This window comes from Mus pahari, chromosome 7 (genome assembly GCF_900095145.1).
Source record: "Mus pahari chromosome 7, PAHARI_EIJ_v1.1, whole genome shotgun sequence".
NCBI lineage: Eukaryota > Metazoa > Chordata > Mammalia > Rodentia > Muridae > Mus > Mus pahari.
In genome coordinates, this window is record NC_034596.1 from 98002812 (window position 1) to 98019178 (window position 16367).

The 16367-nt window shown below is 46.2% G+C and overlaps 1 protein-coding gene across 1 annotated transcript in view; it reads right to left on the reverse strand.

Annotated features, from left to right (window-relative positions):
- Window positions 1-1806: 1806 nt before the first annotated feature.
- LOC110324891 (serpin A9) overlaps window positions 1807-16367 on the reverse strand; it is a 17631-nt gene continuing 3070 nt past the window's right edge. Inside the window, exons 2-5 of the mRNA XM_021202622.2 lie at window positions 13898-14544; window positions 6655-6928; window positions 3318-3465; window positions 1807-2383 (exon numbers count right to left, since the gene is read on the reverse strand). Coding sequence (XP_021058281.1) covers window positions 2183-2383; window positions 3318-3465; window positions 6655-6928; window positions 13898-14528 — 1254 coding nt within the window. The 5' untranslated portion in view covers window positions 14529-14544 and the 3' untranslated portion in view covers window positions 1807-2182. The remainder of the gene's footprint in view (window positions 2384-3317; window positions 3466-6654; window positions 6929-13897; window positions 14545-16367) is intronic.

Genomic DNA, 16367 nt, shown 5'->3' on the forward strand with positions numbered 1-16367 from the left:
CACCCTGCTCAAGCAGAATATACAGGGAGCAGGAACAGCAAACGGTTTAAACAAAGAACAATGGCTCATCGAGGAGACATCTGGTGTGTAGGACATAGAGCTTGGCTGGAATAATAGTGACTCGTCTTGTGGTCATGACCAATAAACAACCTGGGAAAATCAGCATAAGAAAGGAAAGGTCTGTTCTGCATCATGGATCAAGGGTACAGTGCAGAGAAGTCTCTGTGGCCAGAGCTTGAGGCAGCTGGTCACACTGCATCCATAGACACAAAGAAGAGAGTAACGAATGCTTACATCTGGATTTCTCCTTTGCATTTAGTCTGAGATGCAGCCCATGGAATGGTACCCCTCGACAATCAAGCCTTCCTACCTCAGTGAACCACCCCTACATGACCCCTCATGGACATGCCCAGGAGCTCTCTCTGTGGAGATGATGGTCAGTCCTGACCGTCTCAGCTAGAAACATCAGACATGTGCCTCTGTAAACAGCCCAGAGCCTGGCACTCTGGGTTCAGTACTGGGAATCTATAGTTGAACTGTTCATTTAGATGCCTAATGTTGCCATCCTGGTTTCTATTAGTGCTATCTGCCTTTAGAATACTGTTAGTTAAATTTGATAGGACAGTCATGCCAAGCTTAGTCATTCCTGATGTTCTGTTACTGATGATTTTTGAACTCATGGACCAGCCCATGGGGACAAGGTTTTCCAATTCACACCTTACATAACCTGCACTTTGTGTGCTGCCCAGCAGAGGGTGCCGCCACCCAACTTTCTTCTGTAAGCCTGCATATGTCTCTCTGGTTTTTTTTTTTTTTTTTTTTTCCATGTAACAGCCTGGGAAACCCAGCATTTGGGACTTGGGGGGTGGGGGTGGGGGACACCAGTGCCTTCAGAAAAGGAACCTGAGCTTTACTAAAGGATGCAGGGGACCTGCCAGTGCTGTGAAATGAAGTGGCCAGGAGCCCACACAGGACACCTGGCAGTGGGGGCGGGGCAGAAGGGACAGTGGGGAATGAGGCCAAGGCAGGGAGCTGCCTCTGCCTCCAGGGCCCAGGGGGCATTCAGGATGGCTTTCAGGATATGCCAGGCTGTTATTACTATAAACAGCCACAGTCAGGGTGTCTTGGGGCCAGAAAGGTGGCCACATTGGAGAGGTCCTTATAACCCATTCTGCACTGACACTTGATATGTCCCTGCTTAAGAAACCCAGTGAGCTTCCTGTTCCCATCCCTTACCTGGCCTAGGCACCTTCCCAGGCAGGGTGTGTTCCCCTGTGTGTTCTCTCCATTTACCTGCACCCCTATAACACACAATGCTCCAGGCACAGGGCCTTCCTACTGCCCCTCCCATGCCTCTCCTGTGAGTGTCCCATTATCCTACCCAGCTTTACACTTACCCTAATTTGTTACAACCTCTTTGTTCACATTTCATCGATATTGAGTGCTCTTTCTCTCTCTCTCTCTCTCTCTCCCTCTCTCTCTCTCTCTCTCTCTCTCTCTCTCTCTCTCTCTCTCATTTAGTCCCAGCATGCCAAGAGCCACTGAGGAGCTCAACTGANCTCTCTCTCTCTCTCTCTCTCTCTCTCTCTCTCTCTCTCTCTCTCTCTCTTTCTCTTTCTCATCTAGACCCAGCATGCCAAGAGCCACTGAGGAGCTCAACTGAGCAAATGAGAGAATGAATACACCACATAGATACCTCAATGTCACCACTGAATGTCACCCAGCCACTCAGAAGTGGGCAATCCCTCATTTTCAGCTTAGGGCCCTGGTGATGGGGGAGGGAGGGGGGGGAAGTCTGTTGCCACTGAGTCCACATGTCAGGTTTATTGAATGCAGTGCTGGGAGCCAGCCATAAAAGCAAAGGTACTGAGTCCTGTGCGTCATTATTTCTAAGAGCTCTGAGGAACTCTTAGAATGGAGCCCTGCCTGCCCTGCCACATTCCAGGAAAAGGCTTTGTGGGAAAACAGGTGGGAGAAGCCACTGGCAGGGTGACCAGGCCCTGCTGTCTCTTCTATGATTGGGCCCCCGTGTGTTATCCCTGAGGCCCAACAGGCTCCTGTTGGAGTCAAAGGGGCCTCAAGCAAGGAATCGAGTCTTGATATCACCCTGCAAGTGTCTTCCAACACACACCTATGTCTTGCGCATGATCAGTGTGAGACCAGCCAACAGTTCATCTCCAACCTACATCTTCCTGGGGTTTTCAACTTTCCCTAGAAAGAGAATGGATTCTGTGTTTTTATCTAGAAGTAGAATCAGGAAGGGTTCCTTGAAGGCGATGATGGAAGACGGGGTGTCCCTGGAGCGGACTATAAGTTTGGTGGTGGTGGCTGCTGCGGCTTCTGTCCCCTCCTCGCTGACGTCCAGCACAGCCTTGTGAGCAGCCTGTAATGGGAGGATAGGTGTCAGTGGCTCCCAGAGAAGCTGTGTCCTGAGCCTTCTGCTACCAAAGGCTGATGCTGCTTTCTCTTCTAGCTCTCAGCCTGTGACCAACAGCCAAGATGCACCATGGGCTGGGAACCACCCATGAGGACAGCTTTTCAGATGCATAGGAGTGTTCCCTGTGGGTAAAGCTCTATTGGGCTCATTATGTCCCATGGGAGACCTCTCAGTCTTTTTACCCTGGGGACCAATGATAAAAATGTTCTCAGAAAAATATCTGACCACCATTATCAAATTAACTCATAAATAAACATATAAATTAACCAGATCAAAGACCTGGTGAGTATGGACCTGGATGTGGACAGATAGACAACCCAGTAAATGAAGAGACTTTCTGTGGGGCATGAGGACATGGGACACCAGATTGTACTGCCAGGCTAAGCAATTTCAGATGCAACAATTGCCATATCACGTGGGAATTGAAGTCAATAATTTCTCACAAGAGGACCAAAATATCTGGCCTTTTAGACCCATCCCTCCTCCTTTAGGACAAAAGCCACATCTAGAGGTACAAAAGGCACCTGAGCAGAGGCTGCCTTAACGTCTGTTTGGGAATTCAGTGATGGTGGGGAAGGAAGAGATGCTGGATGCCTATTTGTCTCCCACTGCAGACATATGGCAACCATGTTGCTTGCTAGGAACAGATCTGCTTTTAAAAGAAGCACAGATTATTTTCTTGAAGAGGGATTATGTGTATCTGTGAGTCAGTTTGTGGTGGCCATGGTGGCCCAGGCCTGGCAGCCACAAGGCTTGGCCTTTCCTTTGGCTGTTAAACACCTCGTCCTCTCTAGACTGTGACCTTCACAGTAAGTTGGGAGTCCTTTCTTAGCTGTGTCTTCTGGTGTGGACTTTCTTGAACACATCTCCATCACTTTACCTTAGAAACCTGCAGGAAGTGTGTCTTTGTAATTCCAGAGAAGTCAGCGTTTGAGTTAAAGGCATCGCGGATTCCCATCTTGGGGAGGATGGTTTCCAGGTTGTAGGAAGCAGAGATGGAAAATTTTGGAATGAACACCTTGATCCATCTATGGAGAATAAAAAGGGAAGAGACAAGGTTAGGATATCCCCATCTCTACTTGCATGTGTCACTTCTGGAGAGTGCTTTCTCCAGCCCTGTTCCTGAGTGGCAGAGAAGTCCACTGACCCCAGTCCCAAAGCACCAGGCTGCTCTGTCTCTGAGCCTCCCAGCTGAGCAAGCTCATCACTGGGGATCGGAATAAAACATGAGCATCCTATAATCAAGTAAGGACCGGAAGTGAGATGATCAATCAGCATAGGTACCACAGCTGACATTAGTAGGGACATCAGGAAGTGATGGTAGCAGCCACATCGCCTGGCCCTGCCTAGCAGGACTCCCTGATAATCCCGCAGGGTGACAAAACCCCACAGAGTGTTGTACTCTGCTGGGAATATACCTACATATGCCCTGTCCAATATGCTTGCCGTTGTGGCTACTGAACAATTTGACGCATGTCTATATTGAGTTAAACTCTTACTTTAATTAATTAATTTGTTATACTGATTGATTGATGGGGTTCAGTGTCACATGTGTGCAAGGGCGTGTGCATGTGTTTCTGTGTGTAGTGTGTGTGTATGCATGTGTGTGTGTGTGTGTGTGTGTGTGTGTGTGTGTGTGTGTGTGTTTATGTGGTGTGGACAACCTTTGGGAGTCAGTCTTCTAAATTGTGGATCCTGGGGTTCAAACTCAGGTTGTCTGGCTTGGAAGCCAGAATCTGTACCCACTGAGCCATCTCACTGTCCTTAATTTTATTCCATTTTACTAAATTTAAGTGACCAGAGGCTACCACACTGGTCAGCACAAGTCCTACAGCTTGGGATGTTTTCTTCCTCTGTCATGGCTTTCCTACGCCAGAGCAAACACCTCTCTTCTATTGAGCATTTACCATGGGCTGCTCTCCTGAGCACATTCAATACCATTTCTCTTATTTTTAAAGATCATTAGGCTTAATTGCAGTGCTTTGCCTGTGCTTACGTACTTAGTTGCTCACAGAAAGAAAAGCACAAGCCCCTGGAGAGATGCCTCAGTCCTCAGCTGATAAACCTCCCTGACATTTAATACCACAGACAACTCCTTCTCCTGGCCTGGCCACCTCTGGGTTTGCTGGCTCCCTCTGTGTTCTGCCTTCCTGCGACCTCCCGAAGGCCTCGTCTTTCTCCTTCACCCAGTACCAGTGCAGCGGGAGAGGAGAAGAAACCCTGACAAGCCTGCAACACGCCTTGAGTCTCCACCTTCCGCCTCTGTCAGTGCTGTGCCTCTATCAGAAGCACCCCCACCACAGCCTCTCTGTCTTCATGTACCCTCTGAGGCAGGTAACATAAAGGGAACAGCTTGGAATCCATTTGATCTGAGCTGTGCACACTACCCCTCCAGACAATGTTAGCCACCCAGGAACCCCAACTTGCACAAAGTTGCATATATACTTGCGTTAATCGATGGCATAATTTACTTCCCTTAAGAACTCCTTGGTAACATGTCTTAGAACACACTCAAGAATTGTGTGTGGGCAATGGACCATCTGGCCGAGGCTGCTTCGGGTGCACATGCAATAAGGCAAATTCTGTGAGCTTTTAGGGAGAACTCCGTATTTACCATCTTATTCTGTGCACCACCGTGTGTGCATATGGTCACAACAAGATGCATGGTGAGAAGGACGTGAACAGCAAACAGATGACTGATGACCTGACCTAACCTACCAATCAAAACAGAGAACCGCCTTTGCTATGCCCTTAGTACCCAACCTCCTCCTCTTGAGACTCATAGAAGGGAGCCCCAAACAATACTTGGGGACTTGGAGAAGCCTCACTTGTGTGGTCCATTGTAACCTTGCCACTCCGTTTCTTTTCGATCTGCATTATCGCTTTTGCTTTGAAGGAAGTTTTCTTGCTGTTTTGAAATCTATGTGGTCTTATATCCCGTTGGAATAAAAAGCCAGGAGTCTGGAAATACCCAGCCCAGACCCTGGCTGTCTCCCAGGTCCATGCCTGTGGCTGGTGTCATCACTGCACCCTTGATGCATTCCCCAGATGAAAGCAGGCTCCCTCTGGTCATAAGCTCCCGGGTACTTCTCCTTCCCTTCCCAGGACATTGGTCCTCATCTTCCTTAAATGACTACTGTTCTAAGCCTCACCTTTCCTTTCCTCTTAGATGACAAACACGGAGGATGATGAAGATGCCACGGAGTCATGTGAAGAGACTAAAAATAAATATTCAATAATCTCCCATATCATATCATTAATCTGCTTATACTCTCTACAATATATACAGTGCTAACAGCATCGCTGTTATTAGGCACTTACTACCTCCCAGATACTCCCTACCACTTTCTAAGGAGTAATGCAGCTTCAGCAACTTCTACCTTCAGTGACCCAGCAACTTCTACCTTCAGTGACTCAGCAACTTCTACCTTCAGTGACTCAGCAACTTCTACCTTCAGTGACTCAGCGGCATTGTGCTCCTCTGTCTACAAGTGAGTACCAAGACTTCAGTTGGTTTGCTCGCTTGCTTTTATAAAAACAGTTTTATGGGATTCAGTAAGACTTGGTTTCTGGAGTGAACTCTGCTTGGACTTAAAAGCTCTGCGTGTGCGGCCTTGCGTGATTCTCTGTGGTGGTTTGAATGAGAAATGTCTCCCACAGACTCAGGCATCAGAATGCTTGGTCCTCAGTTGGTGGCGCCACTTGGAGAGGTTATGACAAGTACAGCCTTGCTGGAGAAAATACTTCACTGGGGTGGTGTTTGCAGCTCTGCCCCACTCCTGGTTCATGCTCTGCTTCATGCTTGTAGTGAAAGGGGTTATCCCTCAGCTTCCTGTTCCGGTCACCATGCCTACCACTTTGAGCCTACACTCTACGCCATGGTGGACTTTCATCCTCTGGGCCTGTAAGTCAAAGTAAGTTCTTTCCTCCTTAAGTTGCCTTTGGTTGGTGCTTTGTCCCAGTGACAGTAAGGTAACCACTGCATCCACTCACCCTCAAGGAGCCTGTTTCCATCGGGGATGATGGAAGGAGAGGATGAGGAAGCTGTTTGTGTACCAGCTGACGATGATGTTCATGTGGTACTGTATGGACACAGTACCAAATCACTGTCCGGCAGGCAGAGGAGGCTTGGTACACAGGAGTTATCACTGAACAGCTACCACCACATTCCCCACCCTCGGATGAACAGCTCCCTACAAGCTGACAGTGATGCTCACCTTTTCTGGAGTGAGCGGCTCCACTTTCTTAGCCTCCTGGCAGACAGACTCCTCTCCAGCTGCCGCATCTTGCCCTTGCCAGGGAGGACAAAGAAGGCCACAGCATCTCCCTTGTAGTCCATCTGCAGAATAGAGCAGCCCAGCTCCCTGTCCACTCCAAAAGCAAATGACTCGGTCTGGTGCATCATGGGAACATGCACAGTGGTGCCCTTGCTCAGAAGGAATGGGAAGCTCTTGTTTGTATTTGCAGCACTAAAGGGCTGGGTCCAGTTGGCTAGCATGGAGAAAGAAGAGAGGGTTTACATCAGTGCAAAAGAAGGGAGGGCTTAAGTCAATGCACAAGAAGAGGGGGCTTTACATCCCTGAAAGCTGACAGGTAAAAACAGGCAGATGAGGACCTATAAAAACTCAGTTTTCCATAAAAACCACTATAACTAGCTTTGCAAGGCCCAGACTTTGATTCCAAACACACACATGTATACTTACCACATATACCATACCATACACTGCCCCCACAACACACACATATGTACATAATATACATCTTACATACACACATACATATAACACACATATACCACACACAAACCCTTTATACACATACCATACCATATACACACTCTATACCACACATACACACATATATGTATATATGTATATGTATATATGTTTATGTGTATATGTGTATATATGTATATGTGTATATATGTATATATGTATATATGTATACATAATACATGTTCACACCATATAATACACTACATATAGAGAAGAGACAAACACTTGCATCACATATATCACACATTCACTCCCTGCTTATACATAACACACATATACTACATACATATACATACCACACACATATACCACCTGTACACACAAACACATAAATACACCCTACATACCATATATGCATTTGCATACCCACCCAAAAATACCACACATACCACATATCCCGACTCCTACACGGACTTTTACATGTAGGAAGTATACAACATATACTATGTATATCCCCACAGACCATATACACTTGCACATATACAATAAAAATTACACCACATATGCACACAAACACACCAAACACTACACTCACACCATATACACACTTGCATACATATAAACACACACACACACACACACACACACACCTGCCAACAGTAGTCAAAATCAATTCCTTTAGAACTCTGAAAAATCCTCAGATGCTTACAGCTGAGAAACAAGATATTAAAAAAACCAAACTGGGTCTCGTTAGAAGTGGTAAAGTTTGTGGCATTCCAACAGGCTCTAGTACCACACCTCAGTCTTCCTTCTGTAAAGTCTTGAAAAATCACAGCCCCACATTTACAGTGAAATCCAGATGGGGCTGGAATACTCTAAAGACTCATTCTTATGTCATGCATAGTGGCTCACACTTGCAATTCCAGAACATGGGAGGCCAAGGCTGGAAGATTGTAAGTTTGAGGCTATCTGAGGCCACACAGAGAAAACATATCTCAAAACAAAAACAGTCCTAGACTCATTCTCAGGTCTTTATCTGACCTGCCTCCTGCAACACCAGAAGAATGACGTATAAAAGCCACCAGTATTTAATCTGACTTGGGGTTCAGCCAAGGCAAATATCATCTCCCCGAGGACATTTGCCAAGACAAGCAGGCGGAACTCTGAAACACCTCCAGCAGTACATAACTGTCAAGACAAATAAATGCACTAACCACACCGCAAACAGAAAAGAGGAGGAAGGTCCTGTCAACAAAACTGACAAAGCAAGTCCCTCTGCATGTCCACCCTTCCCTAAACATGGTCCCAGTCGGCTGTGGTGACCCAAGGAGAGGTCATTCAAGGCAAATGGCTGAGTTGTAATGGGTAGCCTCCACTCACACAACCGATTGAGGCACACTCAGTGCCTACTGCCTTCTCCCTAGAGGTGTGGGAGTGTATTTCACATGCAATTACAGACAAGTGTCCTCCCTTCCTGGCTGGAGGATGGATAAGAGATAAGATGACAGAGAGATAAACAAATAAATGTCTAAAGAATCAAATGTTTACAGGAGATTTGGAAACCTCCCCCATATCTCAACACAAAGAGGCCCCAGACATGAGTAAAGCTGTAGGCAGCTTGGAAACTATCTGGGCAATTCAGAGCTCTCACTGACAGCTGGCCTGGGGGTGCACAGACAGAAAATAAAGGGCGAGTCAAAATTACAGACTGTGAGCCGAGTGTGGATGGTAAGTCATAATATGCACACAGTGATCCTCTGCAAAGATTGGGAGATCCTCCTTCCAGCTAAGAAGACATCTGTGACTTTAAAGAATCCATTCTGAAGAAACAGGAACCTACAGGTTGCTACAATGAACAGCAACTATTAACCCTCTGAAGGGGAAGTAGTTCATGTCTAGAATAGATTTACATTATTAAGATTGTTGGGCTGAAGAAGATGGCCTAATCGTCTATCATTGGGAAGAGAGGCCCCTTGGTCTTGTAAACTTTATATGACCCAGCACAGGGGAAGGCCAGGACCGAGAAGTGGGAGTGGGTGGGTAGGGGAGCAGGGGCAGGGGTGGGGTATAGGGAACTTTCGGGATAGCATTTGAAATGTAAATAAAGAAAATAATAATAATAAAAAATTAAAAAAAAAAAGATTGTTGGGCTGAAAACATATGAAGGGGATAGAGAGATGGCTCTAAGGTTAGGAACTCTCCCTGCTCTTACAGAGGACACAGTTCAGCTCCTAGATTACAACTGCCCGTAGCTCCAGTTCCAGGGGATCTGATGTCCTCTTCTATAAGCATCCATAAATACTCAACACACGACACACATGTGCATACACACAACTAAAATAAATGTTTAGATGTTTTAAAGAAAGCAAACAAAAAAATTCAATATGAAAAGAAACAAGAAAATATGCCCCAAACTTTAGGAAGTGGGGAGCACATGTTCCAAAGGAGAACCAGATAAGGGCCTCATTAATCAAATGTGTCAAAGCAGCTATTTTGAACATCCTCAAGGAGCTTTTTAAAAAAACTGTATTTAATAAGCTTTTGCTTGCAATTAGAGAAATGATTCGAAGTCATCGAGTAGAATGGGAAAATATGGTAACAGAAATGAAAGTTTCTCTAGAGAGATTCAACAGCAGATGAGAGCTAACAGAAGACAATAAACACTGAGCTAGAAAATGTATCAATAAGTCTGTAATATGAGGAGTACTGAGACAAAGATGGAGGAAAATGAAAAGCTGGGATACACCTTCAGGCAGAGCAATACACACATCGTGGAACTCCCAAAAGAAGAAGAAAGGAAAGAGAGAGAGTGGTCACGGGAAGAAGCAACCATTCAGAAGCTCCCAAAACTCGGTTTAGAGAAACCTTCCAATGCAGTTAACGATCCCACACTTAGAGGTATCATAGTCGGTCAAAAGGCAAAGAAGAAACTTCACATATGAGATGAACTCAACAACATGAGCAGATGGTTTCTTATCAGAAAATACGAGTCTTGAACAGCAGTAGAACCAAAGGAAAGCACATGAGCTTTTGCCAGTGCTAGAGGTGTCTGTGGTCAGGATGGGACAGTGATGGGGATTCACTCCAGAAAAGGAAATGATGGTGTGAAACATGGGAGACAGCATGAGTGATTTGGAGGTGGGTGTAGTGGTGCACACTATAATTCCAACACTTGGGGGCAGAGGCAGAGAGCGTGCTGTAAGTTCAAGCCCAGTTTGATGGAGAAGGCATGTTCTTGATTATAGAGTGAGATGCTGTCCCTAAATAAAGAAGATATCTAGACAAACAGGTTTTCCTGTTATGCTGTCCTCTCTAAGGCTGGAGAGATGGCTCAGCTGTAGAGAACACTGATTGCTCTTGCTGAGGACCCTGGTTCTGTTCCCAGCACCCACATGACACTTCACTACTGAATATAACTCCAGTACTTGGGGATCTGGTGTCCCTTTCTGGCTTCTATAGGCATGGCTCACTGTGGTGCACATACATGCAGACAAACACTCATGCATATAACACAAAACAAATTCCTTTTAAAACAAAATTAATTGATCATAATAAATCTATATTGTTGGGAACACATGTGCAGAAGTATGATTTATGACAATGACATTAGAGAGATGGAAGAAATGTAACCACTGATTAAAAAATTATAACTATTGGAACGATGATTAGTATAAACATGAACTAGATTAAATTTCCATGCCAATTGCAACCTCCGGGTCAACCTTAGGAAAGAAAAGTGATAGTGAAAGAAAAATGAATTAAAAGCTTGGAAAATGTAAACTCGAAAATATTTCAACAGAATGGATGGCAATATGGAGGCACAGAGAAGGAAAAGCAGAGAAGATAAACAGACACCAACAGCGAAATGACACCCGGGTACCCTATCTTCTGTACGAATACATTCAGCTCTGCAATTGAAAACTGAGGTGGAAAGAACGAGCTTAAAATTTTAATGTCCAGAGACAGACTGTTTACAGAGCCAATACGCCCGAGGAAAGATGGCAAATACCATTAGTCATTAGGGAATGCAGAGCGAGACCATAATGAGTTACCACTGCTCAGCACCATGGCTGTCATCAGAAAGATGGATAATAAGAAATACTAGGGCTGGTGTGATGGCTCAGTAGATAAAGGTGTCTCCGGCCAAGCCTAACAACCTGTGTTCAATCCTTGGTGATGGAAGAAGAGAATTAGTCCTATATGTTCTTTTGATACATGCATGCATAAGCACACACACACACACACACACACACACACACACACACATACACATGCATGTGCACTCATGCATATACACACATACTAAATAAATAAACTAAAATTTAGAAAAGAAAGCAATAGCGGTGAGAACATGAGAAAGACTGGATCCCTGAGTCACTGCTGCTGTCAGTTCTGCAGACACAGTTCCCAGCTTCTTAAAAAGCCGAGAACGGAATTACCATATGACCAAGCAGGCTTTTTCCTGGGTGCACACTTGAAAGGCTCAAAACAGCATCCACACAAAATGAGTGTCCACTAACGTCACAGTAAGGTATTCACAGTAGCCTGAAGTAGGATCAGCCCGCATACCCACCATCTGACATACAGAATGTGGCCTGTCCAGATAACTATATTTCTGCTATTATTAAGGAGAGATCGGAGCTAGCTCACATGTTTGAATCCAAGCCTTGCAGGAGCAATGTCCGGCTTCTGTTCACGATGTCAAACTAGCATTTAGCAATGAGAATGAGGAATAGAAAAGAAAGGGAAAGTACAGAAATCAGAAATTGGCTAGAAAAAGACTGACTTCTGTTAAATGTTAGACAGTATGAATGAACCTTAGCTCCACACAAAAGCTGGGGATGACGTGGCCTGGAATCGTATCTCAGTTGCCATTTAGACATGTAAATCATCTAACATAGGCAGGTCGCAGAGTCACAGAGTAGATTACTGGTCTACACTGGGGAAGAGCGGGGATTGTGGGAGGCAGCTCATTTTCTTGAGGAGATGGGGTCTTCCTTCTGAGGAGGAAAATGAGCTGTGGAAGGAACCGAAATCTGTCTCCAAAGCTCATGCTCATTTGGCTTCAGAACAATGTTCTTTAATACACCCTCCTAGTAGACAGCCAAGGATTAGCCCAGCGCTGCTCAACCTTCCTGATGTTGCTACCCTGTAATACCATTCCTCATGCTGTGGTGAGCCCTGGCCATAAAATTACTTCACTGCTATTTCACAACTGTAATTTTGCTACTGTTATGATAGATATTGGTATGCAGGATATCTAATATGCAACTCCTGTGAAAGGGTCATTTGACCTCCAAAGAGGTTGTAACTCAGAAGTTGAGGACCTCTGCTCTAGACAGACATTGTGTAACAGTCATCAGCTTGTCTATACTTCCAACGCAGTGCAGCCTTGTTGAAGATGCCAGCAAAACTGAAGACCCTTTAACACTTGGGCACTTTAAAACAGCCTTATGCTGTGCATATGACTTTAGAAATAAACTAAAACAGGATAATATATAGCAAATTAAGGTATCTCCTCAACAAAGGAAAGCAATCCAGTTTTCTTGCCCTCTTACTTTGTGTTTGGAGGATGTGTGGGTAGATGGATAGACAGATGGATGGGCTGGATTGGCTAATAGGAAAATGGATGTGTGAGTGCAGAGCTGAATGGATGGACTGGAGGTTGGGAAGATGGGAGGATGGAGCGAAGGAAGGAACCATGACACAGTGTCACACACAGCTCTGAAGATCAGGCACTCAACTTCAGACATGGTCCTGTGAGGCTGTGTGTGCTTAGTGATTGCCCAGGCAAGAGGCAGAGACCAGCCCAGAGTGGGCACTTAGCCCTTGGCAGATCTTGCTCAGAAATACACTTAGGACTGCGGAACAAGAAAGGGGCAGAGATAGATCCCAAACTCAGGGTCATGTGCCTTCAAAGCTGATACTTATTCGGCTTCAGATCAGTGTCCTTCATGACAGTGGCTTTGTAACAGCAAAGCTCTAAACAGATGTGAGTGACAGACCAGTTTGTCTACCCTTTCAAATGTTTAAGACTATCCTCACCACTGGCTGGAGTTTTAAAATGGCCAGACAGGGCCCAGTGTGTCACTGCTATGAAATGTCCAGGAAGTAGTATAACTGTCAATGCCAAAATACAAGTTCTTTTCCTCTCAATAGTTCCAGAGGACAGTTTGAGGCCCTCCTTGCTTAGCAGAGCTCTTTAGGACAGCCCCTTGCTTCATGCTAACACAGAGATAAATGAGGCCCCATATTGATTAATGAATGGAAGCTAGGAAGAAGGAAAAGAAGACAGCCAAGAACATACAGGTAGCTACATGCAACGCTGACGAGGACTCAGGCACACCCTGCTGTCTAGACCTTGTTGTACATACCTGTTTCCTTGACTACACAACACCAAAAGGAAAAGAAATGTAAATCAGGGGTGGGCTGGGGTCCTGTCTCTGTTGGTGGCAGAGGCGTGTAGCTTGCACAAAGCCCTGGGTTGAATCCCCACTGCATCGATGGGATATGGTGAACACACTTATAACCCCAGCTCTAAGGAGATGGAGGCAGGAGAATCAGAAGTTCAAGGTCATCCTCAGCTGCATAGATTGATGGAGGCCATCTTGAAATGCATTAAAGCCCTATTCAACAAACAAACAAACAAACAAACCAAAAACATCCAAGTACATAAAAAGGGAAGGAAAGGAAAGAAAAAGAGAGAAACGAAGGAAAGAGGAAGAGAAGGGCAAATCAGCCTCACCTTTAAAGAAGATGTGGTTCACCAGGACCATGGCTGTCTGAGAGTCAAGGTCTTGGATTACATCCACCACCTTCCCTTTGGTCTCCTTTTCCACATAACTGTTGATCTGGGCCTGGGCGGTGACAGCATTTGAGAAGTCTTCAGAAAAGACTTTTGCCCCATAAAGCTTCTTGACCCTGTCCAGAAACTTGGCCTGCAGCTGCAGCTCCTTCCTGATGAAGAGGACACTGCCCATCCGCAATTCCCGGCCTTTGTGGCACTCGTTCAGCGAGCGGACGAGGTACTCGAAGCCCAGGTGGATCGAGGGCTCCTGAATGCGCGTGAAGTTGAAGCCAAGACTCTGGAGGATCTGCGTCTTGGTGGCTGAGCAGGCCCCCAGGGACAGCATGGCCAGGGAGGTAGAGATGCTCACAGGAGAAAAGAGGATATTTTGACCTGGGCTTTCCTGAGCCAGCCTCTGGTACAGGAGGAAGGCGAACCTGGTGTTGCTGGGAGACACCTGGGAGGCGGGTTTGCTCTTCATAGAGGGAGGGTGGGGGGACTCTCGGTTGTAGGGATTGGATGATGACATGCAGAACATTGGAGCACAGAAGCCAACCAATAGGAGAACTCGGTAAAAGGAAGAGCCCATTTGGAAGGAAGGGAGTCTGTAAAATAGAAGGGACCCATTGTCGGGAGGTAAGCTCAGGGACCAGGTGGGGGACCTCCCATTCTTCTCTGGAGTCTCCCTTGAGCCTCACAGAAACTCTGCGAGGTCAGTAGTGTGTATGCTCTGATCCTACAATGAGCGATAAGGTCTCATAAGGGTGTGGTTGTGTAACTTGGCATGGGTCACAGGTGAGGCTGGCGCTAACTGGGATACCAGCCAGGGCTCTGTTCCGACCCCCGGGGCTTTTTACGACTTCTGATTTCCTCCAGTTATGCTTAAAACTATGAAGAAAGAGAAAGCATGTTGTTTTGCCTTCACAAGGACCACAATCCTGATCCTCAAAGTCAGAAGTGGCTTCCAGCCCTTAGAGCTACCCATCTGTTCCCGTCCATGTGCACTTCCATCGTATACATGCCTCTTAGAACATGGAAATCAGGGCTTGGGGCTGCAGTTCAGTTGGTAGGATGTTTCCCCAGCCTGCACTAAGCCTTGGGGTCCTATCTCAGCACCATATAAACTGGGCATGGTGGCAAACAGCTGCAACCCAAGCATTGCTGGGCTGTAGAAGTAGGAAGATCAGAAATTCAAGGTTATCCTCCACTACGTAGGGGTTCAAATCCAGCCTAGGCTAAATGAGACCTTGTTTCCCCCAGAAGACAGGGGACAGCTTGTAGTTCCAGTACCCAGGAGCTAGAAGCAGAAACAAGTGGATCTCTGTGAAGTTGAAGCCAACCTGGTCTACACAGAGAGTTCCAGGCCAGCCAAAGCCGTATAGTTAGACTCTGAGAAAGTAACAGGCATATGTGATAGGGTAGGCCTGTGCCCCAGAACTGGGGTGCGGGTGAAGGTGCTAAGGGCCATGAGTTCATGCCAGGCTGGCTACATAGGGGAACTCAGAAAGCAAAGAATACAATACATAAAGGACAGGAACAGGTTTAACTCCCAGTGACAGCAGGTGGCCTATAGAAAACACAAGTGAGCTGTGGACAGCCTAACTGGCTTGCGACCACCTTATCTGACAGTGTTTTTGAACAGTTGGCCATGTGTGGTTGGCCACTCCTGATTGTTACACTGATAGGTTACAGTTTGTTTACATAACAAGTTGGGTTACAGAGCACTCTATGGAAAAACATTGAGGCCAAACTTAATTCCCTTTAACACCTTGACTCTCCACTCCTTGACTGTCCCTCCTAGAAAGACACTCCAAGGTCTTTCTAGTTGAGGTTTGGGGGTGGCGTGGGCAGCCCCTTCTGGGGCCAGCTGCTCAAAACACCAAGAAGCTCCCACTTTCAAGAACTATCTTTTCTGTGTTTCCCATCCCAAGCCCATCCCCTCCCTCTCTTTTTCTTCCCTCCCTTTTCTTAGTTTGAGAGCGAATCTGGCTATGGAGCTCAGGCTTGCCTGGAGTTCATAGCAATCCTCCTAACTCCACCTTCCAGGGGCCGAGATGATGGGCAGGTACCACCATGACTCATAGCTGTAGAACTCTTAATGGCTTCTGGTCTCAGACTGCTGCCTCATCCTCTTATTACAGATAAAGCAGGAAAAGATCTGCAAACCTAGGGCTTGGTCAGTAAAGTGTTTGCCTTGCAAACAGGAGGACCCGAGTTCGATTCCCATGCCAGGCTTAAAAGGCCTGGCATGTTGATGTGACCTTGTGATCCCTAATTCAGAAAGGCAGGACTCGCAGAATCCTGGGGCTTGCTGATCAACCAGTCTACCCTTCTTGATGGACTCAGTTCCATCAACAGATACTGTTTCAAAAGTAAGGTAGGTGGAGCACGCCTTTAATTCCAGCACTTGGGAGGCAGAGGCAGGCGG